Source organism: Siphateles boraxobius, unplaced genomic scaffold, assembly GCF_051911475.1.
Source record: "Siphateles boraxobius isolate OS27281-9 unplaced genomic scaffold, OSU_SipBor_1 55, whole genome shotgun sequence".
Classification (NCBI taxonomy): domain Eukaryota; kingdom Metazoa; phylum Chordata; class Actinopteri; order Cypriniformes; family Leuciscidae; genus Siphateles; species Siphateles boraxobius.
In genome coordinates, this window is record NW_027509181.1 from 4561402 (window position 1) to 4585927 (window position 24526).

A 24526-nucleotide genomic window follows, 5' to 3' on the forward strand; every position below is an offset into this window, starting at 1 on the left:
AATAAACAAACTTCAACAACATAAGAGCAGATCCTTTGAGCGCTGCTGATGACGCTGTGAAGTGACGCTCGAGTGATGAAGTATTCCAATGTATAAAAAAAGCTTTCATTCGATTTCTCCGTCCTCATTTTCTTTCCTTGTGCCCTTCCCTCACAACCTACAGGGGGAGGAGCTGAGGCGCTAGGAGAGGAAGTGAGGAAAGGAAACGAGGATGCGCAAATAAGAAATGAGAAGCACCCCCCGGCTGTGTTCGAAACCGTACTTACTTAAAAAGCGCTGAAAGAGTAGGTACTTTATAGCCTGATCTCGTTAAGTATGAATGCGATCCGACATCTGCCATGTTGACGCTATCATGTGACCTACGACGCGTTATCACAAGTGCAACAACTTAAAAGATATGAGTGTCAGGTTTAAATAATCTCTGTAAATATCTTGATATTGATGAAACTTGCTAATTTTGTGGTCTTGTTGAAGAAACAGCCCATTTATTTTGTGATTGTAGTATAACGAATACATTTAGGGTCGATTTAAGTTCTTATATTTTTTACCCTTCTAATGTGACCCACAGTTTTATCCTTAAAGATATATTTTTTATTACAAAAATCCAAATCGTCATCTCTTGAATATGTTGTTAATTTTCTTTATTTATATCCAAAATGTTCACCCACAAGCAAAAAGCCCTTTTGGGCCCACAAGGGCTGTCCTTTATGTTTTCCTCTTTGTCTTGTAGAATGTTTCATCCCTCGGGCTTATAAATAACAACAAAAAAATCAAGTGGTATGTATTATTCAAAGATATTTAAACTTGTCTTTTTTTCCTTGTATTTAATATCATATTATGATGGATGCAAACCCATATTTATGTTTTCTGTCATTATGATTGTTCATTGTTAAAGATATAACCAATGTATCTTTCCCTGATCTTGTATGTAAGTTCTGCAATAAAAAAAAAATATTAGCGACAGGTGCACTAACACCTCATAACATCAGTAACTCGACAGCCGTACCTAGAACGGTTTTCCTCAGCATTTGTATAGTCTGCACATTGTTCACAGCACACAGCTGTGCCTTTTGGAGAAATTTTTTTGATTTTTATACTAGAAAAATTTATCACTCCTTACAAAACAAGATTACCCCAGAATGAATTGCATCGCTAGCCCACCCCAAAACTTACACACAATAATAATGATAAATGCTGACCAAGACTTTTTTTTTTACTGAAAATTATACATTTTAGTAAAATAAGCAAAATGTAATTTGTTTTGTCATATGACATAAATATGCATGAATACACATTAGATAAATGCAGTAAAATCAGTTATAGCCAAGCAATGAATTAAAGCATACATATATTAAATAATTGTATTTTATTTACTGATAACAATAAGAAACATGAATAAGTAAAATAATGAATAAAAGTAACAATCACAATAAACAAATGCATTTACAAGTCAACAACACAAGAAACAAGGCTTTATTCAAACTAGAATCATGTATTTACAGGCGATGAACCCCACATCCTACTGCCATCTCAACACAGCGGTTCTCATTCTGTGGCTTTATTCTGATGAATCAGCTGACCACCAGAGGTGAGCGTGCCTTCGTGCCGAAGGTTGTTCTGAGGCATTAAGAGCCGGTAGAGTGATGGAGGGACTCATCCATGGCACCATTTCCAGGATACAGCTCCCGGGCTCTCCATCCTCAGTGCTCACACCAGTCTGCAGACATTTCAGATCCGAATCAGAAAAGTGCTGTAATAACTTTGTTTGAAATTACAATAATTAAAAGAAACTATAACTTAAGATTTAAATAGATTTTGTTATGCATTTCTGTAGTATACTCATTCAAAGCCTTTGATGCAGCTTTCAGCTTCATGAGCCACTCTCCTCTCTCCCAAATGTTCCTCAATTTATCAACAGTACTAATGGACAAATAAAATAGTTAACTTATGTTTAGATACTTTATAGATCTGTTTATTTACCTTACTTATGGCACATTTATCTAATGTAATCAGTGTTGACACAACAGTAAATTCTAAAATAGCACACATACATCAGATGTCTATTTCATGTTGGGATGTGCACATCTGCAATACTTATAGAAGATTTTCCTTTCAGATGTAAATAGACATTTAAAATAAGCATATTTAAGATGTATATAGTTTCTGTACATCCACTTTGGAGATGTGTACTTACTGGAGCTCCCCTGATAGCAATATCTAATAGAAAGTGTTTTTACAGCAGAATCACAACTATACTATACTGTCTAACGTCTTTACACCTTCAACAATTCAACAGTGTACTCTAGTCTACAGTATTTTACACAAGGAACTGTGTTTACTCACATTTGAAAACACCCGCGTCCCTGATCTCCGCAATGTTGATAATGACGTATCCTCTTGCGTGGCCTCCTGGGATAGAAAAGTATCCGTCGATGGGTGCTTCAGAATCTGGGCAGAAGCAGTAAGTCATCCAGGAACTTCTCGCCTACTCTTTTATAAATACTGATGTTTCAAACGTACTACTGCTTTCACGTACTGTTTTCTCCTACTATTAGGTAAGTAGGTAAGTAGGCATATTCGAACACTCTATGAGTATACGCACGTCCGAATCTCGCGAGAATTAGAACGTCATCCAGGTAATTCTCGCCTACTCTTTTATGAATACTAAGGATTTGTACATACTTTTTCGCTCGCCTACTGCTTCTCCCCTACTTTATGGTAGGGAAGTTTGCGGTTTCGAACACAGCCATTGCTTGCACACATTTGCGAAGAATTGCCAGTTTACCTGCCTTACCAAGCGTCTTGACCACTCTCCATTGCATGTCTACCTGTGAATGATCTTGCCTGATTCTCTGTTTCTCGATCCCTGGATTATCCCTTTGTTTTGATTGGCTGTTTGGACTGATGTTTCTGCTTGGACCCCTTGCCTGCCTACTCACTTATGCCTTTTGGATTTCCCCACTGGATGTTGACCTATCTGACTGCTACCTTGGTTTTGCCCCCCTCCTGCCTTCTCATATTTGTTTATGGTGACCATCTTTAATAAACTTCCGCGCATGGATTCTCATTCTGCCTCTGCATCCTCATTACAGTAACTTACTGTATTTTATCACAACTGGTTAGAGGATGCACTCGGCACAAAATAAACCGCATCACAGACAAATAAAAGTCAATAAACCAATTACAACGAGGACACTATAGCACATATACAATCAGGGAACCTCCACGAGTGTGAACTAAATCTTTCAGTGTGTGACGATATGCATAAAATGATAAATGCAACGGTTCCGACATTCATTTGCCTAACAAGCCAGATGGCAACTAAATAACGTTACGTAAACAGCTTATTTAACATTTAGCAAAATATAAAATTTCGGTGTTTACCACAGAAGTGTCAGAATGGCTTCCACACATCCGAAATCCAACTTTAAAAAGCAACTTTGGCTGCGATCATTTGCGTTTGTAATGGCGCTTGCATCTCAAACTTTTCGCGCCGATCAGGTTCTTGTTCCCACAATGCAACGCATAATTCAACATACGGGTAAGAGACCTGTAAAAGACAAATACGGAAAATTCCTTCAAATTAATATGATACATTGTACTGGATTTTTATGGATTTTTTTACAGTGTTGCTTTGCTTGAATTACCAGAGGAAAGGATTAATGATGTGATTGATCAGTGGTCTAGGGAGGATTTGCTGACAGCTTGTAATAGTGGTGTTCTAAGTACAGCACAGAGGAGAAAGACTACTTTCAAGCAAGATTTCCACTATGTTGAGCCAGTCCCTATTTTTTTAGGAGTCAGTGAAAGAAATGGGAAAGAGTGCTTTGCTCAATATTTTTGCTCAAAAAAGGAAATATATGCCCCAGTTAAGCAGACCATCAGACCATGGTCTTGTTGTGAATGATGGCAAAACTTAAAAAGCTTCTTTGTGTTCCATCGTAGGTGACAACCTGGGATCCCACATGATCGGTGGTTTTGTCGAGAACTTTAGCCAAAGCCTACATTTCTGCAGGTATTGCACCATCGAGAGAGACGCATTCCATGCCACACCTTTAGAACCTGCTATGAAGCGAACTGTGGAGTCTTACGAGATAAACATTCAGGAACTTGCTACCATTGGTGATAATGTAGTTGATGGAGTCAAATTTAACTCTCCTTTTAATCAGCTGAATTCTTTCATGTTTATTGGCATGGCTTGCCCCCCTGCCTTGGACATGACCTGTTTGAGGGTGTTGTGGCTGCTGATCTTACATTGATTACTTGGTAAATCAAGAGAAATACTTTACTTTCACTGAACTTAATCACTATATTAAACAGTTTGAGTACACAGGAAATGATGCTGCCAATAAAGCAGCTGAGGCTAACTCATGGAGTGAGAAGCTTTGTGGTCACGCTGTTCAGAACTGGTGTCTTCTAAGACTTTTACCAGTTATTTTCAGACACCGGATTAAGGATCCAGAATCAGAAGTGTGGCAGCTCAGTCTACTCAGACAAGTTGTAGACCTAATTTGTGCACCAGCAAAACTGGCAGATCAGGTCACTTATCTGAAAGTGCTCATTGATGAGTTCATTCATTTTAGGTGTGTAACTTTCCCTTCTAAGCATCTCAAGCCCAAACCTCACTACTTGTGCCATTACCCACAGCTTATAAAACAATTTGGATCACTCATTCGCTTATAGACTGCAGTTTCAGAGCAAACATACCTATTTCAAACAATGTGCAAGAAAATTGCACAACTTCAAAAACATATGCGCAACACTTGCAGAAAGGCAACAGTTTCTCCAAGCCTATTTAAGTGCTGGAAACCTCTTTCAGCTTTCTGTGCAAGTTGAGAAAGGCTCTGAATTGTATTCTTATGATTTTAACGAAGCGATCAAGGAATCAGTTGATCATTTTGATTTCCAGCCAGGATCAGAGAGTTCAAGTTCTACACCATCTAGTTCTACTGCTTGCTTTTCAGCATATTTCGCCTGGGCTGAAACATTTAAGGTGACTTGGGAAGTCATGCCTTCTGGAATTAAACTGGCCATTGCAAATAAAAAAAGACCATCACCAGCTGATTGAAGGAAGCTAGTAAGAATGTTAGTGGATAAAATGTGAAAACATGAAGTTAACCCATCAAAGGCACAGTATTAGATTGTAGTGCAGAATATTGTTAAGCAGTACCCGGACAGCTTTGCTGATGTTCTGGCTGATGGAACAAAAAAAACAAAAAAATGGGTATGCCTCTCTGCTCTTGCAAGTTAAAACCTGTGATGAACACGTTAACAGAAACAACACATTAGCTCGTTGGAGAAAATAACTACTACGATCATTGTGTAGAACCATAAGCCAGAGCTCAAAAAAGGCTGGCTGATCAATATGGTTGTGTCAGTTGGGAGCCAGCGGAGCTTCCTGCAGGAGAAAATGATGACACTCTAGAAGAGAAGCGCAAGCAAATGGTACTACTTCATTCTACTGAAGGAATGTCTGGAGCCGATAGAGGAGAACTTCACAAGTTGATGGAGGTCACATATTACCGTCAGCGCCGTGATATAAACGCCACTCCACCTCCGCTACTGTCTGAACTAAAGAACTCATGGCCTTACCGGTTTTGTCTCAAGGGGATCTTTCTACATTTTTCCGAATTTTTTTTTTTTTACATTTATTTCTGACATGGAAAGAGAGGAATTGCCAGATTCACCCACACTGATCATCCAATGTTTTTTTGGTTTACTTTGTATCTGTGTTTGTGTTTGTGTCTCCATCATTCACACTATTCTTTGCTTTCTAGCTCTGTACATGGATAACTTTTAATCCAGTACTGTTTTTTTCTTCTCACTTTTATTGCCATTTTAAAAATAAAAATACAATTTTTCCACCTCTGTTCCTTTATTCTATTTCACAATTCTATTCTCACTCCTATATTCCTTCCATAGTTAGCTATGTGCCCCGTTTTCTTTTTTTTCTTTTTTTTTGGTCTCTGAACCATTCTCTCTCCTTAGTAACAAAAATCCTTATAAGTAACATTAATCTTCATTATTCATCCATAGTTTATAGTGTCTTTATTATTTAAAAATTAAAAATTACATCATGATTTACTCACCCACACTTTCTTCTTTCAGACGAATACAATCAGTTATATTAAAAAATGAGCTGGCTCTTCCATGATGACAACAGATCTTACATTACTAATGAATCAATGAATCATCTTCCTCTTCTGCCAGGATGATCAGTCGCTCGAGTTGCCCATGCAGAGGTTTCTGGATCTGGACATTACAACAACGTCAACCTCTGCTTTTTCTGGGCAGGCTTGATTCAAAAGTGATTGAGTGATCAAGAGTGCTTGGATATTACATTTGTGTGGTTCCCCTTCAAGCCATCTTTTCCAACCAGGAGCATTCCCCAAAGGCCAAGTTCATCCTGGAGCTCAAGCCAGAAGTGGTGTGTCTGTTCCTGTAGACATTATCGAGTATGAGGGCATGGAATGGAAGCCCACCAAGGTACCCAGGCTGAATTGAGCACTGAATCCTTTTGTAATTTTAGAGGAGTGTTAGAGGATTATCACCATGTCGGTTTCGTCACCAGGCATCATGTGACTTTGGATTATGAAGCTCCCACCCTGTCTCCTACATCCACCTGCTCTGCCTGCCCCAGATTGTCCAAGGTGGCCGTTTATGAACTCTTGGCCTCTCCTACATTGGCCAAGGAGGCAGATTTTGAACTTTCTACCTGTTCCGTATCGTCCAAGGAGGTCATGTTTGAATTCTATACCTGTTCCATATCGACCAAGGAGATTGTGTTTGAACTCTCTGCCTGTCCTGTATCGGCCAGGGAACTTGTTTTAAACTCTCTGTTTGTCCTGCATCAGCCAAGGAGGCCATTTTTTTACCTCTCTGCCTGCCCTGTCATGGCCAAGTAGGCTATCTCATAACCCTCTGCCCATGCTATCTAGTTCTTTGACCCTGTCTTTGCTGGCTCCCTTCAGCCTTTTAACTCCTTCGATGGCTCCTTTTCAGCAGCTCGGACCGGCCTTGGGCTTCCGGTTTACCAGCTCCACCTGGGACCATCATCCGTCCCTCCAACTCCGACTTGGTCAGTCATCATTCTGCCTTCACCATGGACTTTCAGGCTTTCGTCTGCTCTGTGGCCCCCCACCCCTTCGGCTCAGTCGGGCTCCTCCTTACCTCTGGCTCCACCTCAGTCTTCAGGTGCACCGGCTCCGCCTCTGCCTTAGTCCTCCTGCACCCTGGCTTCACCTTGGCCAATTGTCCCCGCAATCTCCAAGACTGTTGGCTCTGACTGTGTCTCTACATTCACCAGCTCGACCTCTGTCTGTCTTCCCCCTAGTTCCGCCTGGCCTATACATCAAGGCTCCACCGTGACTCCTCCCCCCATCGGCTCGGCTGTGGGCCTTCAGCCTCTTTTTGGGGTCACTGCCTGGATCCTCCCACTGTGGTCTTTTCTCTGTCTCTACCCTTTGATTTTCTACAGCATGTGGACATGACTTTTTGAGGGGGAGGGGGTGTCATATCACATTTGGTCTGTGTTTGTGTTTTGCGTCAGGTGGACTTAGCTTTTGATTAGCCCTCATGTGTCTCACTTGTTAATGTCTTGTCTTGTTAATTACCTTGTCAAGTCCCTTGTGTTTCTCTCTCTATAGCATTCATTTTCAGTTGTTTTTTGTTAGATATCGTCAATGTATAGGTGTTCTGTTTGTTTTTGTTTCCGAAAAACCTGAAAAAGTGTTGCATGTCTGAGTTTGTTTTAATTAAAGAAACTGCTTGGAATTAGATCTAAAAAAAAATTTCCCATTTATATTGGCACCCTATGCTGACAGGAAGGGAGTGAAATTTGCATGTGGTTTCTGTTTAATTTTTTCCCACGTTAGCATACACATGATTATAAGTTAATGGAATGAAAAGTGTGACCACCCCTTTAAAGTTATCATACTACTTGTGATTTTGAATGGCCCTCAATAAATAAATAAATATATATACATATATATATATATATATATATATATATATATATATATATATATATATATATATATATATATATATTAGTGGTGGGCCGTTATCGGCGTTAACGTGAGACTCTTATCGGGCGATAAAAAAAAATATCGCCGTTAATCTATTCTCAAAGTTGGGTTGGGATCATAAAATAGCTTTTTCCTGTATTTTCCTGTCAGGGACACAAGGTGTATACTTTTACATGTTACGTTGATCGTTCCTCTCGTTACTTTACATGTTGTTAAATGAGTTTATTCCAAGCGCGCTGTATCTTTTTTATGGGCATGAGCGATGATCAATTTACAAATGAATCACTCTTTTGGGTCGATTCTGTTCACAGACTTCATCAAACAAGTTGGCAGATCTGTCTAAATCGGTTCGCGAATCAGTTCTGTTCAGTTCCTCACGCACTGAATCGTCTGAACTCTGAAGCGCGTTCAATCACACTCGACACGGAGTCGTAACAGGAAGATTTAAGAACATCAAGAGCTACAGTTTAGTCTAGTGAAAGCAAATCTGCAAATGCATCATATTTTTGCCAGCGATGAAGATCTTTATTAGTTGAACATCTTCGTAAGCTGTCTGTGAATGAATGATTCCACAGGACGATACATTCGATTTAATTTCATTCAGGTAATACATTTTACAACCAATAAGATTATTACACCACGATAGCACTACTAAAAAGTATGACATTATCCGTTGGACATATACATTAATTTATAGGCTACAAAATAAATAAGCTACCATTGTGTACAGTTTATGAAATGAACACCCGCCATCCCGCGGTAATGTGTGTGTATTGCGCAGGGGCATAGTCACACGAATAGTTTACATTGATTGAAACTAATTTGTTTAAAAAGGAGGAGGCTATTGCCGGTAAAGGCAGGTTCACATAAAATCATTATGACATATGACATTATTTTTTGATCTAACGAGCATCTGGTTTGGCGATGCAAAAACGGACTGTAGCTACGTCGTGCTTATTGTTTTTTTCTTCTTCCAATTAGCCTACTATGTTAAAAAAAACGACGAAAACATGTTACTTGTTCAATTAATAAACAGTTTGTTTGATGACAAATCGCTAAAGATGGAATTGGCCTCCCTTTCTGTCATTGTAATTGTGCGTTTTATTTATTTATTTTATAATTTTTTTTGACCGATATTCGACTTTTGCTCCTCTATTGTCGAATGGCATTTTTGGCAGAAATTCACATCCCTACGCGAGGCGAAATATTCTCAAAGACTTACTTTTAGTCATTATTTGGGTAGCACACATATTCTGAATGCCTTCGGCAGAATTCAAATGAGCCATTTTAATCTAGATTAATTCCAAGATTCCAGTGAGATTAATCTAGATTAAAAAAAAATAATCTATGCCCACCTCTAATATATATATATATATATATATATATATATATATATATATATATATATATATATATAAACAAATGCAAAGATGAGAAAAAGCGCCTCGGTTACGTATGTAACCTTCGTTCCCTGGGTAGGGAACGGAGACGTTACGTCGGATGACGACGAATGGGGTTTCGCTTAGAAAGGCTATCGACTTCGAGTATCGGCTTAGAGAATACACATATGAACGGGAGCAATGCATATGGAGAACACTGGGGTATCCAGCCGCAGGTGGAATATTTCAACCCCAGAGGTGGCTAGGTGGCTTGCCAAGGGAAAGACACATGCTCAGAGAGGCTTACAATGGAAATACACATATGGGGGTCGCTCAGAGTAGGGACCATGACCACGGGAGGCACCTAGCCGACGCGCAGGCAATAGACACTGGCGCCGACGTCAGGAGTGCTGGAGGAACTCAGGGCTTTTGGAGAAGCTCACCTGAGGAGAATATCGCACGTATCCAGTCCGTGGAGTGGAATGGCGAGCAAGCGAAGAAACCTGAGCGGGTCCAGTACTAGCTGGTTAAAGCGAGTACATGAGAAGACACTGGCTCCATTCGGAGATTGTAGAATCTAGCAAATGTGTAGGTGTCGCCTAGCCTGCAGCTCTGCAGATGTCTGTTAGCGAGGCGCCATGCGCTAGAGCCCAAGAGGACACCACACTCCAGGTGGAGTGGGCAGTCACACCAAGTGGTCCACTATATCCAGTGAGACAACCTTTGCTTGGAGAGTGCCTTTCCCTTCAGCTTCCCACCATAACAGACAAAGAGCTGGTCTGAGGTCCTGAACACTGCGTTCTGTCTACATAGGCACGGAGAGCATGCACTGGACAAAGCAGTGCCAAGGCTTGGTCTGCCTCCTCCAGGGGCAGCACTTGCAGGTTCACCACCTGGTCCCGGAAGGGAGTGGTAGGTAGAACAGTGGTATTCATAGTGGTATAATATGGTAGGTCGTGCTTCCCAACAGACTTACCTTCTTCCCTATCATGCTGTGCTGCAATGGCGGCAACGTATACTTAGAGGGTGGAGGGAGACAGCCTTTGCTCCAACCCTTCTTGAAGGAAAGAAAGCACGACACTGATCGAACATCTCCGGGGGTCTTCTCAGTGAGAAAAACACCAGTTGACGAAGAGGTTCGCTTCAAGCATAGGCGTGTCTCGTGGACGACTATTTCTGTGGGTCCCCGAACTGCTCATTTTTCAGCTCATTAATTCATCAAATTTCACAGCTCATTAAAGAGCCCTGGGTCAGTCCCGCCTTCGTGCATGTGAGCATCTGGGTCTGGTAGACCAGCAGAATGGCCATGGCATGCAGTGAGGCGGCTGGCTGTCCTGTGGCGCTACAGAATTTCGCCACAACATGTGTAGACGATAAACTACAGGCTTCGGACGGGTGCTTAGGATCGCGCTGAGGAGAAGCACTCTGAGGACACGGTAGCATCGCAACAGAGCGTTCAACCGGGGGACCCCAGTGTACCCATGGGCAGTGGCCCCATGGAGGGGAGGAAGGGCGGAGGAGATCAACGAGGGATCGCTTGAAGACACAGGGGTCTTCGAGGATTTCGTGATCTCCTGATGCACATCCGGGAAGAAAGGTATTGGGGTGGATGCCGACAGTTGTCAGCGGCCGCACCCAAAAAACAATTGTCTAGCAGCGAGCGCTCAGACAGGGTGGAAGGTTCCACTCTAGTCTGATGCCCGCAGCGGCCCGGAAAAGCATGGCCGTCATCTCAGGATCTCGACAAATCCCATATGCACACCCGAAAGTGGCAGCACCGTCGAATCTTCACTTCCTGAAGATTCTTGCCCGTCTTGTGATGCTGCGATGGACAACAGATCCGATTCTGGAACGTCAAAGGAAACCCGCGGGGGGTCCGAAGACGGGCCCGCGGGCGTCCTGTGAGCGCTCACGGGTTGCGTCAATGAAGAGGGGGGCGTGGGGCACGGACGGATAGTCGGCAGCTTTGTTCCACACCAACACCCTCAGGTCACCCTGGCCACCAGCCAAAGTAGCACCTCACATGGAGAGTGTTAGATCGGGGTGTGGATGAGGGGACTCTCTCTCTAACGAGATCATTGAGTCTCGATTGTAATGACGCGATGATCAGGTTCCCGCGGGGAGAACGTGAGTCATCCACAAACGGTGCTCTAGCGCGATCAAGCCCAATACGCAGAGCAGAGAATGTGCCCATCAAAATCGGAAATGAGTAAACCACAACCGGAAATGCACGGGCGAGCCGTCTTTAAAAAGACGTGTGCGAGCTCTTTTTTTGAGAGGAGAAAAAACTCTGCGATGTTGAAGCGAGCAGGGAGAAACACACTCACTGGCAGATCACTGCACAGATCAGCAGGCAATATGAACTCGCTGCAGATAGCCGTCACACCAACACCGGAGAGAGGCTCTTCTCGAAGAGTGAAGTCAGAAATAGCTGTGGAGTGAAGAGATACTCTCGGCTCCGAAGCGAAAACATATCTGCATGTTGCCAGCGTCCTCCTTTTATACCCACGAGGTAAGGCGGAGATACGCTATGCAAATTCCGCAGACCCATGGCATTTCTTTGCAATTGGCTCGTTTTGTATACTCGAAGTCGATAGGCTTTCTAAGCGAAACCCCATTCGTCGTCATCCGACGTAACTCGGGGTGACAACGAAAGGGAACTGTACATGTACTGTTGTTGTTACTGATGTCTTATGTTTTATTTATTTCTTCGGTTCAACGCATTACTGTCTGTGTGGAAAGAAAGCCTAAATAGATCTTTGTTGATGTTTGTGTATATTTTCCATTGATAATGGCTGCAGTTATTCATCAAATGATAGAAAATAACATTACAACCAAGCATATAGTATCCTGATGCACTGTATAGTCAATTGCACTATATGCTTTTTTAAATAGCCAATTAATTGCCTTTGCATGCCAGATAATAGTCAGATGTTCCACCTTGCACAACCTATTACTTAGAACCAAGATTAGTGTAAAGATTGGGAATTGTTTCATTCACATTTCATTTGACACAGATCTGCACGATTCCCACTGTATGTTTACATCTTGTAGTGAATTCCAGACTGCCAAAAGCAGAAATAATCTATTGCTACATGCAAACACAAATAAAAAATAAAATAAAAAGAGTAGTGCACACACACACACACACACTCAGAGCAGTGAGCTGCAATTTTGCTGTGGCACCCGGGGAGTGATTGGGGGTTAGGTGCCTTGCTCAAGGGCACCTCAGTCATTCCCTGTCGGTATTGAGAATCAAACCCGCAACCTTCAGGTTACCAGTCTGACTTTCTCACCATCAGGCCACGACTGCCTAAGAAAACACCTGAACATGAAAGAGATAAAATATATCTTCCCTTACCTCATTCACAAACACCCAGTGGCTGTCTTTTGAGGCCAGGTTAGTCTCCACAGCCTATAGAGAAACAAATAGAGAATAAATCAATGTGAGCAGTTTGTGGCAGTTGTAATTGAGTATGAGATGGTTTGAAACTACATTAGGTTGGAGCCCTAACCCAACCAAATCTGCTGGATTGATTGTATTTGAAAATATGTACTTAAATGTGATGTACTCTAAACATCATAATTAAGAATGTAAATAAATGATTTAAGGAATAATTCATGACATGCAGCTGTATTGAATTAAATAATGCACACCAGAGGTGGTTATGTGAGGTGGTTTCATCTCGGTTGTGCATTACTTTAATTGCATTACGATTAATTCAACAGCCTGGAGTCAATTATTTGGCTACATTTTATTTTAATATGTCCTTTTAATGTTACAGATTAAATTCAATTCAGTTCAATTCAATTTCACTTTATTGTTGGAATCTCTTCCAAAAAATGTCTCACATCAATGCACATCCACATCAAAATAATAAAACACAAAACAATACCAGTACAACTTGATAAAAAACCAACATATAAGCAACCCGATCTCATAAAATGCATCTTTGTAGCACGCATTGTCTTTATTGTGCAATTTATACGCGAAAGTTTGTTTTTATGTGCATATGATACACAATGTAAACCCCTAGAGTAAGATTAGAGGGTTGGGGTATGTGCGTATTATACGTTTGGGTAGTATTAGTGGTGTAGGTTACGTGCGTATTACACGCCATAAAGGGCATATCATATGCACGTTAAAACTGCGTATCATATGCACGTAAAAACTCATTTTCACTTATAAATTACATGATAAATACAATGCGTGCTATAGAGACCTAGCTGATAGAGATCAGGCTGATATATGTAAATACACAACCAGCTGCAGTGCATTGATTTAGTCCTTTCTATTTTTCAGAACCCTAAGGCCTATAGACCCACAATTCTGATTTATTAATTTGACATATTTTTAGCAAAAATAGAAAATAGTATAATCGGTATAGAATTTTCTTTATTTATATGACTTTTCAAGACTTGAAAATCCATTTAAAAATGTTCTAATATTTCCACATTTGCCATGTCTGAGGCCCCTGATTATACTATATCACACATGCTAGTACACAGTGTCAAATAATCTCATTTTTAAAAACACTCATATCATGTATCATCTTCATATACTGTAATCCGGAGTAATGTGCATTATGTCTCAGTCATAATGTAAGGTCTTGTTTTAACACTAGAGAAAAATGCACCTTTTGGCCACCACTATTTTCTGCCTTACTAACTCCATGTCCTTCCATTTCTGTTCATTACACGCTGACATAATGAGCTTGACCTTCTGCTTAAATGTCAAGCAAATATTAAAAATGCATTTGACAGTAGAATCTGGAGTAGGACTTTCATGTTTTAGTCTAATTAAAAAATTTTTTTTTTTTTGAATATTAATCTAATGTAAAACAAGCCCTCTGGTCCTCGGTGAGTCACAATGTGACAATATACAGGACATACAACTTGTGCAGACATTTGGAAATATTAATTGACCTTTGCCTATTTGAAAAACCGAACATCACATTTAGTTTTAATTCTTTTAATTTCATTTTCTTTACCAATGTATAATATAATATGTGTAAAATTCTATACATGGTATAGATGTTACCATCATGTTCAGTTGTTTTGTTTTTTCTCATCATGTGTTCCTTTGTTCTATTTTCCCAACACTCATCAGTCACCATGGACACTAACACTCATGGCTGTTTGTCTTTTAGTTAATAATCTCTATGTATTTAAGTTCCTGCTTCTGTTTGTCACGTGTGGTTGCAGGAAGGCAGACAAAGATGATGATATATTTCCAACACGAAGGTTTAATGGTAGTAATATAAATGATAGCAGAACAGGCAGCACCACACACTATACACAACGTAGATCAGACAAATATTCTTCTTCTTCTTCTATGGATTTATTGGTGGATTGCATACCAACTTTATGGTGCATACCGCCACCACCTGTGCTGGAGTGTGAAGTGATTTCAGTCTAGATGTATGTTAAAATATGTCTATATTCTATTCCTAAGACCACTATGCTTAATGAATTTTAAAACTGACCTTACAATTTCCCCGGATCCTTGTTTTGTGTTTAATATGTTATTGATTGTAAATTCTTTGCATCCCATTTCCTGTAGCTCTCTTACTCATTCCTTTCCTGTTCATACCTAGGACAAACGCGTGATTTTTTTTCCCAAACCACTTCAGTGGAAATCCCGCCCTGCAGCCGATTTAAAAGTTTTCATTGGTCATGTCAATCACTGTACTGATTGCCTACACCAAACACTGATCCCTAAACCTACCCGTCACTGTAACCTAAACCAATGAAATCGGCTGCAGGGCGGGATTTCCGCTGAAGTGGTTTGGGAAAAAAAATCACGCAGGACAAACTATCAACACATGCTCAACGGTTTCCTTTACTTGGCATATTTCTATTTCATAATCTTGTACCATGTTTCCCTATAATATGAAGTGTAGAATTAAGTTTTGTATGTCCCATCCTTAGTCTTGTTAAAATAACCCGATCGTCTCTATTTAAATTTTGTGTTAATATACTTTGTCTTAAAGTATTATGTATATTATAAAAATGTATTCCTGTTTTACATTCATTCCAATTTCCTTGCCATTTCTGGTTGCAAGCTTCTTTAATGATACTTTTTCCTTCCATCCTATTTAATGCAACTGTAATAGTAGGGATGTTTAATTTAAGTGACTCTTTAGCCATTTTATCAGATCTTTAATTTCCTGGAATATCCAGAAAAATGTTGACTGAACAGACGGAACTTAAATGCAAACACAGATGATGATGATTAACAGAACACAGGTGATACAGATGAACTGATAATGACAATGAAGATGACACGTGACATGGGATGTCAGGCAGACTAGGGCTGCGTTCCAGTCCACTTTTAGACATGCACTTGCAAACTTCCCTAAGCACTTCCCCTCGGAGAATCCCTGCTGCCATTTTGAAGTGCGTTCCACTTCGTGAAGTGGACGAGGGAAGTTTATATGGACAAACCCTTTGACCGAGGGAGAGAGTCTACTTCATATGTACACTTCAGGCAGTTGCATATACCACAATGCAACACGATTGTGACGTCACCGCAGATCTCGTCTAATCACCACCACCAAAAACAACTCTTATGATATATTAATTCGAATTTTTTAAATATATATAAAACAACCCAAACACACCTATAAACATTTGGATGCTGCATTAAACAAATTCTTAAAGGGAACAAAATTGTAAATAATAAATCAACTCCATAGCTGAATCCAAGTGATCAAGGTCTTAGGACGTCCCAGTTCAGCCCATTGCAGTTTCCGCCAGTAGTGAGCAATCGTGCAACATAAGCAATGACGTACACAGGGCTCTCAAGTGTCACGCATTGAGCGTGACAGTCACTCATTTCGGTCTTTTGTCACGCTCTCCCGCCACACATTGTATTTCTCATGCTGAAAAACTATTTGTAATATATTTATATATTTACATAATTTAATATGCCGCAGCGCCCAAAACTCTGGCCGCGCCACTCTCACTGTGGAACCGGCAGGAATCAAGCGTGTATCCTCTGGTGTTGTTCGTCGAGCTACACAGTAGCCAATCAGAAAATAGCACTATTTTATCTGGGTAAGATTTAACGCAACAACCAATGAAAAAAAAGTTATCCATCCAGAGCTTTGTTTTTTAGTAACCTGCTGTTGGTAAGTGTTGTCAAGCCTGTTCTCAGTCAAGTCATTTCTGTTCAATTCAAGTCATGTTCTAGTACTTAAGTTTATTTCATGCTTTAGTTTGTTTTTTGTATTTTGTTTCAATAAACTGCACATGGGTTCTAAACTCTACTCGCCATCGGTGGATATCATGACAGAAAGCAAGACCAAACAATGAACCCAGCACTTTAACTTCTCCGCCTCCGTCAATGTGACCGGGCCATTTAGGATTTTGCAGCAGCCTTTTGTGGATTTAAAGATACATAATTTAAAGACATTATTAGTTTTGGTTTAATGGAAGATATAGTATACCTTGTTAAGTCACATGCCCCTCAATGGACTCAATACATTGATTTAAGTTTGAAGTTGAGTGGCTATGCTGTCACTGTGGGAATTGCAGATGAGGAAATATTTGTAATGTAAGGAGCCTTACATCAAACAATGACTGCCAAAGTAACAAGGAAAACACTACGGCTTATATACACACCAGGGGAAACAAGCTTAACAAGATAACAAGGGGGAGTGGCTAACAGGAAACACCTGGGGAAAACTAATCAAAAAGAAAGACTTAGGCCGTTTCTCAATATGCGTTCTTGTCTGTACTTGTGTTCTTGTGGACTTGTGAAATGTCATCAGTCGCTGCCCAAGTACTGTCTCAATACACAAGTTATCATTTTGGCAAGAATGGTTAAAAATCCCGGAAGTGTTCTTGACACGCCCATTTTACTGAGGATGCATCGGTTGGTAACTTGTGTGAACTTGACGGCAGAAATATCCCAGCATTCATTTCGGCATTCAAGGAAGGAGCGGGGAGCAGAAAGGCAGAACAACAGTAAGTCGTTTTTCTACAATTTCGTATGCTATTTCATCACTAAATTCACTTCTGAGAACATTTGATGTAGATGATGTAGATTTCAAATATTGCCATTTTTACGAAAATTTATGGCGAATCGAAAATATGCTCAAACATTTTCGATAGTGAAGAATCTCCATAAGCGCACGCGGGTGTAGCTAGCGAGCCAACCGGCCAGTCATGCTAAAAACCTGGCTGTTATCATCAATAATTCTTGTTATGTTTGGGTACTGAAGACGGCGCTGTGCGGGGATATAGCGCAATACCAGCAAGAACACATCGCCTCAAACTGTCAGCAGCGTTCTGTGTGCTCGTCACCTTGTAAGTTCATTCTTCCTAGAACAACTAGCAAGAGCGTTCTCCCCAAGAACACAAGTCCGTTCTTTGCATTCTTTGTTTTGAGAAACGGCCTAAAAGCGGAATACAAATTTAGCACAGGAACCACTTCAACATAAAAGTCCAAGGACAGACACAGAGCACAAAAAGAGCAGAACAAAAAAACAAAAGTCCATGAGAGTGATGGAGTGGAGGCAAAACAGGGGGAGGGATGATGAGCCAAGTCCATGGAGAGGAGCCAGGGCTGTATCCACACACTTAGTGAAAATTCGAGGTGGCAAAACTAGACCAAAAGTAAGAGCTTGATATTGGTATGCTTCTCCCCCGAAAGTGAACCTCAGACACTTCCTGTGTGATGAAAGGATAGATACATGGAAGTATATGTCCTTGAGATCTATCGTGACAAACCAGTCCTCAGACCTGATTTGTGACACATTTTGCTTCAGAGAAAGCATCTTGAATTTGATCTTGCTTAGCGATTTAGTTGTCGCAGATCTAGAATCGGATGCAAGTACCGGCTGTAAGAGAAGAAACCCGTTCTATAGCCTCCTTTCGCAGAGAGGAGCCTTTACATCTGGTTCCATAACCAGAGCCTGCTCGGGGCCCACCACTGTGGGCAGAGGCGAACCAACACTGAGTGGAGGTCCCAGGCAAAATTAATCAATGAGGTCTTTTTTTTTAATATATGTATTTTATATATGTTTTATAGCCTATATAATATATATGATTTTTTTTGTTAATATATATTCATTACCTAGAGATATTATACAAAACTCAAAAAGTAGTCAAAACACAGAACATCTAACAGAACACAAGTTGTTTATTTTTTACAACATTATGTGCTTATTTTTTTAATTAACAAAATGTCAATCTTCATCTTTATAACAGAAGATACAATGCAAAACAACAATCTTCAAGATAACAGTAAATATTCAAATGTGTAACAGATTGTCACCTTAAAAACAGTAATTTGCATGGTGGAACAAGCAATATAGAAATATATAGTTAGCATCTTAATTTAATCTTTGTTTAATTATTTTATTAGTTCATTAACTAATTGTTAGAGCTGGATACTAATTACTAATTAAATAATGTCAACTATAATAAATGTATTGATTAGAGTTGCCATGGACTAGACATGTGCCGGTATTCGGTAATGCGATAAATCGCGGTAATGAATATGCACGATATTGTTATCGCGGGGACTTCGAAATACCGTGAAAAATAATAGATCCGAATTTAGATTTTTTGAAACGCGCATCAGCTTATTTTCCATCAACCGCTTAAAAAAACAATGCGTATATGCTGCGCAAAACACGTGCGCACTTTGATGTAAACAATCCCCACATCACATGTATAAGCACTGTGTGAATGCAGTGTGCACTCTAGTCTAATGTAAACAATCCTCACATGGAAAAGAAGCACGGCGGAAGGAGGAACGCTGCCGACTATTTATCCCCCGCATGGCTGCCAACTCTCACGCATTCAGCAGCTTGAGACTCACGCAATTGACACTTTCACACGGTCTCGCGCCACACATCCATTTTCTCACGCAGAGAAAAATCGCGGAGCAAAGAGGACACTGACACCGACAGACTAGACAGAGCAGGTTACTTTTGATATGAAAAAAATATCAGCTCTCAGGTTTTATAACGAAATTCAGACAATAAATACTGTTTTGGTGCTTGTAAATGACGTGACAGATCGCGCACCTCAGTTCAAGTAAACAGATAATCTGTTACTTTTTATTAAAGATACAGTACAACCCACCGAAAGGTATACGTACTTTCGATCAATCAGTGTTTTTCAACCACGGAAAGAGGTCAATAACACTGCAGGAGAACAATTATGTCACAGAACGTTACATTTACCTCAGGAAAGCCATTTAATATTAGTTGACTATAAGAAAATAGCTATAGAGTATTTTGCTAAATATGTGCACTATATTACATATTTTAATATATGTTTACTTGTCATTATATAATTGTTATTATAATGAAAATTACGGCATATTACATTTTTATATTTATATTATTATTATATTTATATTGTATGCATTATATTTAATTTCTCTCTGTATGTTTACAGCATTATGTGAGATATATTTTTTCTTGAGAAAAAATTAAATGCAGGCTATCTACTGTAGCCTACCTAATATTTATCCAAATGAGTCAATATTGAATCAAGATTGAAATTAAATCCAAGAATTTAATTGAAATCATGAAAATTGTGTTAAGCAATAATACAAACAGTAGCCTCAGTAACCATGTAAACATTATAACATGTTGTCACTAAAAAATAAAATTAATGTTTTGACAATCACAATTACACATTGTGATGCAAGTTTTTTTTAGATACCCCCAATCCGTCTGTTTCTCTTGTGCAATTAAAATATCGTGATAATACCGTATACCGTGATAAAAGCTCAATAAATTAATCGCAGCATGAAAATTTGATACCGGCACATGCCTACCATGGACTAAATATATTTCTAGTCAACTAGTAATCATTCATTTAAGCAATTAGTCGACTAATCGCACATTTATATTAATTTCTGCTTAAATACTGGGTGCATGGATGAATATAGCCTATTCAGCACTCAAGCGCATGCACAAATATTGCCGCAAAAGCAGGCTAATGATAATAAATATGTCTTAAAAAAATAAAGATTTCAATTGTTTATTAATAAACTATTTTCTAAATCAGTGTCGGCTGCAAACATATCTTCATACATCTTCACTGTAAAGTGGATGCGCCTTTAGAAAGAAATGCATCTTTCATACGGATTACATAATCAGATGATATTTGCTTTCGATTCGACTTTTTTCGTTTAAAAGTGGACATTTCAAGCTTTATATAGATATATTTCTCATGTATGTGAGGCTATTATATGCTGTGTTTCTGTTTATTTTTTGAGACGCGCTCCAGTTCACGGAGACCATGAAAGCGCGCCCTGCTTGTTTTATTTTATTTTACTAAAGCACAACATTTTCTTTTTATTGTGAGTTTACACAAATAAAAGTTTTTTCGACTGATGCATTATTCTTTTATGTATGGCCAAATGAGTAAATGTGTATTTTAAGTTGTTTCCACTGTAAATAGGAAAATGCAAGTAGCTTAATCGCGCCAGCGCCTCCATGTCATGCAATGCGTACTCCACACTCAGCACAAACACTTTGATATCTGCCTAATAATAGCAAACATTTATCTAGGTTAACATTAGAGCAAGCAGCCATACCAGACGGATACATCCTTTTCATGTTTAACAAATCAAATCATGCATTCTCTACCTACCGCGTGTAAGCGCTGCTCCAGCTTTGAAAAAGGCTACTGAGGCGAGACGGTAAAAGCATAACCAGCTTAACGAGAAAGGGGCCCCTCTAAGGGTAATGGCGAGATGTTGCTGCGTCTTTATATTAACATTCCGGATTGTTTGAATGATCAGCCCTCGGGCTATTGCCTGGCTTGCCTGCCCTATTGCGACGCCTCTGACTGTGGGTAGGACCCTGCTGAACCAGATTGGGCGAGACCTGAACTGAAAAGTGTAGCCCTTTTCGACTGTCTGCAATAAAATCTACAAAGGTAACCAGTCTCTCGAGACTGGCCTCAGGTGTAGGTTGAGCAGCAAGCACAGTGCTCTGAAGCGGTGAACCAGCAGGGAACGACTGACTTGACTGCTCTGGAGTCCCCCTCGGAGGGAGCAAGCACCTCGACGCCGCTACGTTTTCGAGCAGATGATCGGATAAGTATTTGCTGGGAACCGCTGCGCCCCGAGACACAGGAGGAGGTGGGGTTGGCAGAATGGCCCCCTGATGGCACCAAAGGGAGACGGCACCGTATAATGAGGTGGAAACCATCTTCCCCGGGAGGGGACAACCCTAAGAAGCCTGACACTAATGCCTGACTCAGCTCTTGAATGATGTCAGAGCTGACCTCCTTGCTATCACCCAGGTCTCCAATGGTATGCAGGTCAGCTTGGTAAGCCTGCAAGATGGACATTGTGTGCAGACATAACGTGGCCTGACCTGCCACCTTACCCACCAATGCCGATATAGCTCTCAGTGGCTTGGTGGGTAATGTTGGGGCTTTGAGGGACGATACTGACTCAGGGGAGAGATGGCCCGCAAGAGTCTCTTCAGCTCTGGCCATCACTCCATTACTGTTGTTTAAGCACATGGATATGATAATACCTTGACTTTTGTGTTTTAAAACACACGGTAAGAAACGTACTCGGTTACTAACGTAACCTCGGTTCTCTCTAGAGAGGGAACGAGTACTGCGTAATATCTTACGCTATGGGGAAAACCTCTTTTCCACGAGATATTGAAGCCAAAAATTATCCTTAATTTTGAATTAATGTAAAACGCTGAGCAGCAGCTTGCAGACATAGGCAAGACGGCTTGCGCGGCTATTGGCTGCCCTGCGGCAACAACAGCACCCTATCGAGAGTGGCCCTGCGTGACACATATCCAATGGGTGCATTTCGCGCCCACTTCGTCACGTCCCGCCAGAAAGGCCGTGGTCTCGCGCTATAAATATAGCTCGATTAGGCTGGTACACTGGTTTTCATCGCCGAAGCGAACCAGAGCTGTGTATCCACGGCAACATACGCAGTACTCGTTCCTTCTCTAGAGAGAACCGAGGTTACGTTAGTAACCGGGTACGTTCTCTTACGAGAGTATCTCTCTTACTGCGTAATATCTTACGCTATGGGGAACACAATGCAAAACGCCGTGCATACTGGGATCCGACACCAAAGTCCCAAGGGCAGTAGCCCGGGGCTCATATAGTGCATAATCACCATAGACTCACAGAGAGTCGGAGAAGAGAGGCTGCAAGCATCATTCCCCACGAAATAGCATCCTGCAGGAGTTAGTTATGTTAACAATGTTTCACACAGACAGGGTGAACGTGTTCAGCCTGAACTGGGCAATAGTACGGGTTATTCACCACCCATGGAGCTGTTTTATCGCTCAGTGAGCGATGCACAAGCAAAATTCAGCATCTGGGCCGGCACAGCGGCGCAGATAGCACTGAATTCTATACCAACAGAAGCTTGGCCTGTAAGGCGGGAACCTCTAGGTTATAAAACCTTATAAATGTAGACGGCGAGGCCCAGCCCGCGGCCGTACAGATATCTTGCAGGGTAGCCCCACCATACCACGCCCACGACGAGGCCACGCCTCTCGTGGAGTGTGCTCTGACACCCAAAGGACACTGCAGGCCCTTAGAAGTGTAAGCCAGTGCTATGGCATCGACTATCCATCTGGATAGGCTCTGTTTTGATGCGGCCAGTCCCTTGGAGCGTCCGCCAAACAAAACGAAGAGCTGCTCGGCCTGTCTGAAGACAGACGAGCGGGACACATAAGCTCTCAGTGCCCTGACAGGGCAAAGGAGACTCACATCCTCCTCCTCATCATGAACCGAGAGTGCGCACAGGGAAATAACCTGTGCCCTGAACGGTGTGTTGAGGGATTTGGGCACGTACCCATGCCTTGGTTTGAGTATGACTTTGAGTCATTAGGCCCAAACTCCATACATGACGCGCTTACTGAAAGCGCTTGTAAGTCCCCTATTCGCTTCACTGAAGCGAGAGCCAAAAGAAACACAGTTTTGAAAGACAGATCCTTCATGTCTGACAAATGGATTGGCTCGAACGGGGCACCTTTCATGGCTTCCAAAACCGTAGAAAGGTCCCACACTTGGACTGAAGGAGGTCTGGGAGGGTTCAGCCTCCGAGCTCCCTTGAGGAATCGCACGACTAGGTCGTTTCTCCCCAGTGACTGGCCAGACACAGGTTTTGTAGACGTTGCTATGGCCGCCACGTACACTTTGAGCGTGGATGTGGTCCTGCCCTTATCCAGCAGCTATTGGAGGAAGGAGAGTACTTCCGTGACCCCGCAGTCTACGGGTGAAAAGCCCTGAGCTTAACACCAGGCAGAGAACACAGACCATTTCGAGGAATAGAGCCGTCTAGTAGACGGGGCCCTCGTCTGTATGATCGTGTTTAACACTCCCTCCGGGAGGTTAGTGGGTACCCGTTGATGGCCCATGCACGAAGGGACCATAGTGGCGGGCGAGGATGCCAAATTGAGCCCTTGGCCTGAGAGAGGAGGTCTTTCCTCAACAGTATTGGCCACGGGGCAGTGCTTGTCAGCCGCATCAGAACTGGGAACCAAGTCTGGTTTGTCCAGAGCGGAGCCACAAGCAGCACTGGGCATCCGTTTTCCCTGATTCGTTCCATCACTTGAGGCAGGAGCGAGACGGGGGGGAAAACATAGAGGGGACAGCTGGGCCAAACGTGGGCCAGCGCGTCCTTGCTCTTGGAGAAATATTTTGGACAGTGAGCGTTCTCGTGGGACGCGAATAGGTCCACCTGCGCTCTGCCGAATGTCTCCCACAGCAGTTGGATCGTCTGCGGGTGCAGCGACCATTCCCCTGCTGGGACATTGTCTCTGGACAGTCTGTCTGGTCCCAGATTCAGGTAACCAGGCACATGCGCCCCTTTCAGTGAAAGCAGGTTGTGCTGAGCCCAGACCAGGAGGCGTTCCGTTAGCCTGTAAAGGTTTCGGGACTTGATGCCGCCCTGGCGATTATGTATGCCACCACTGACATGTTGTCCGACCGGACCAAGACGTGGTGACCCTCTATCTCGGGACAGAAGCGCCGTAGCGTGTTGTCGACTGCCATCATCTCCAGACAGTTTATGTCTAGGAGCTTTTCCCGTTCTGACCACTGGCCAAAGAACGGTCTGCCCTCGAGCAGCGCTCCCCATCCCGAGGTGGAGGCATC

General features: G+C 41.6%; 1 protein-coding gene across 2 annotated transcripts in view; it reads right to left on the minus strand.

Moving 5' to 3' along the window:
• grid1b (glutamate receptor, ionotropic, delta 1b) overlaps positions 1 to 24526 on the minus strand; it is an 816517-nt gene that overhangs the window by 176574 nt on the left and 615417 nt on the right. For both annotated transcript variants that reach the window (XM_077205908.1, XM_077205910.1), the window contains exon 5: positions 12768 to 12821. In XM_077205908.1, coding sequence (XP_077062023.1) covers positions 12768 to 12821 — 54 coding nt within the window. The remainder of the gene's footprint in view (positions 1 to 12767; positions 12822 to 24526) is intronic.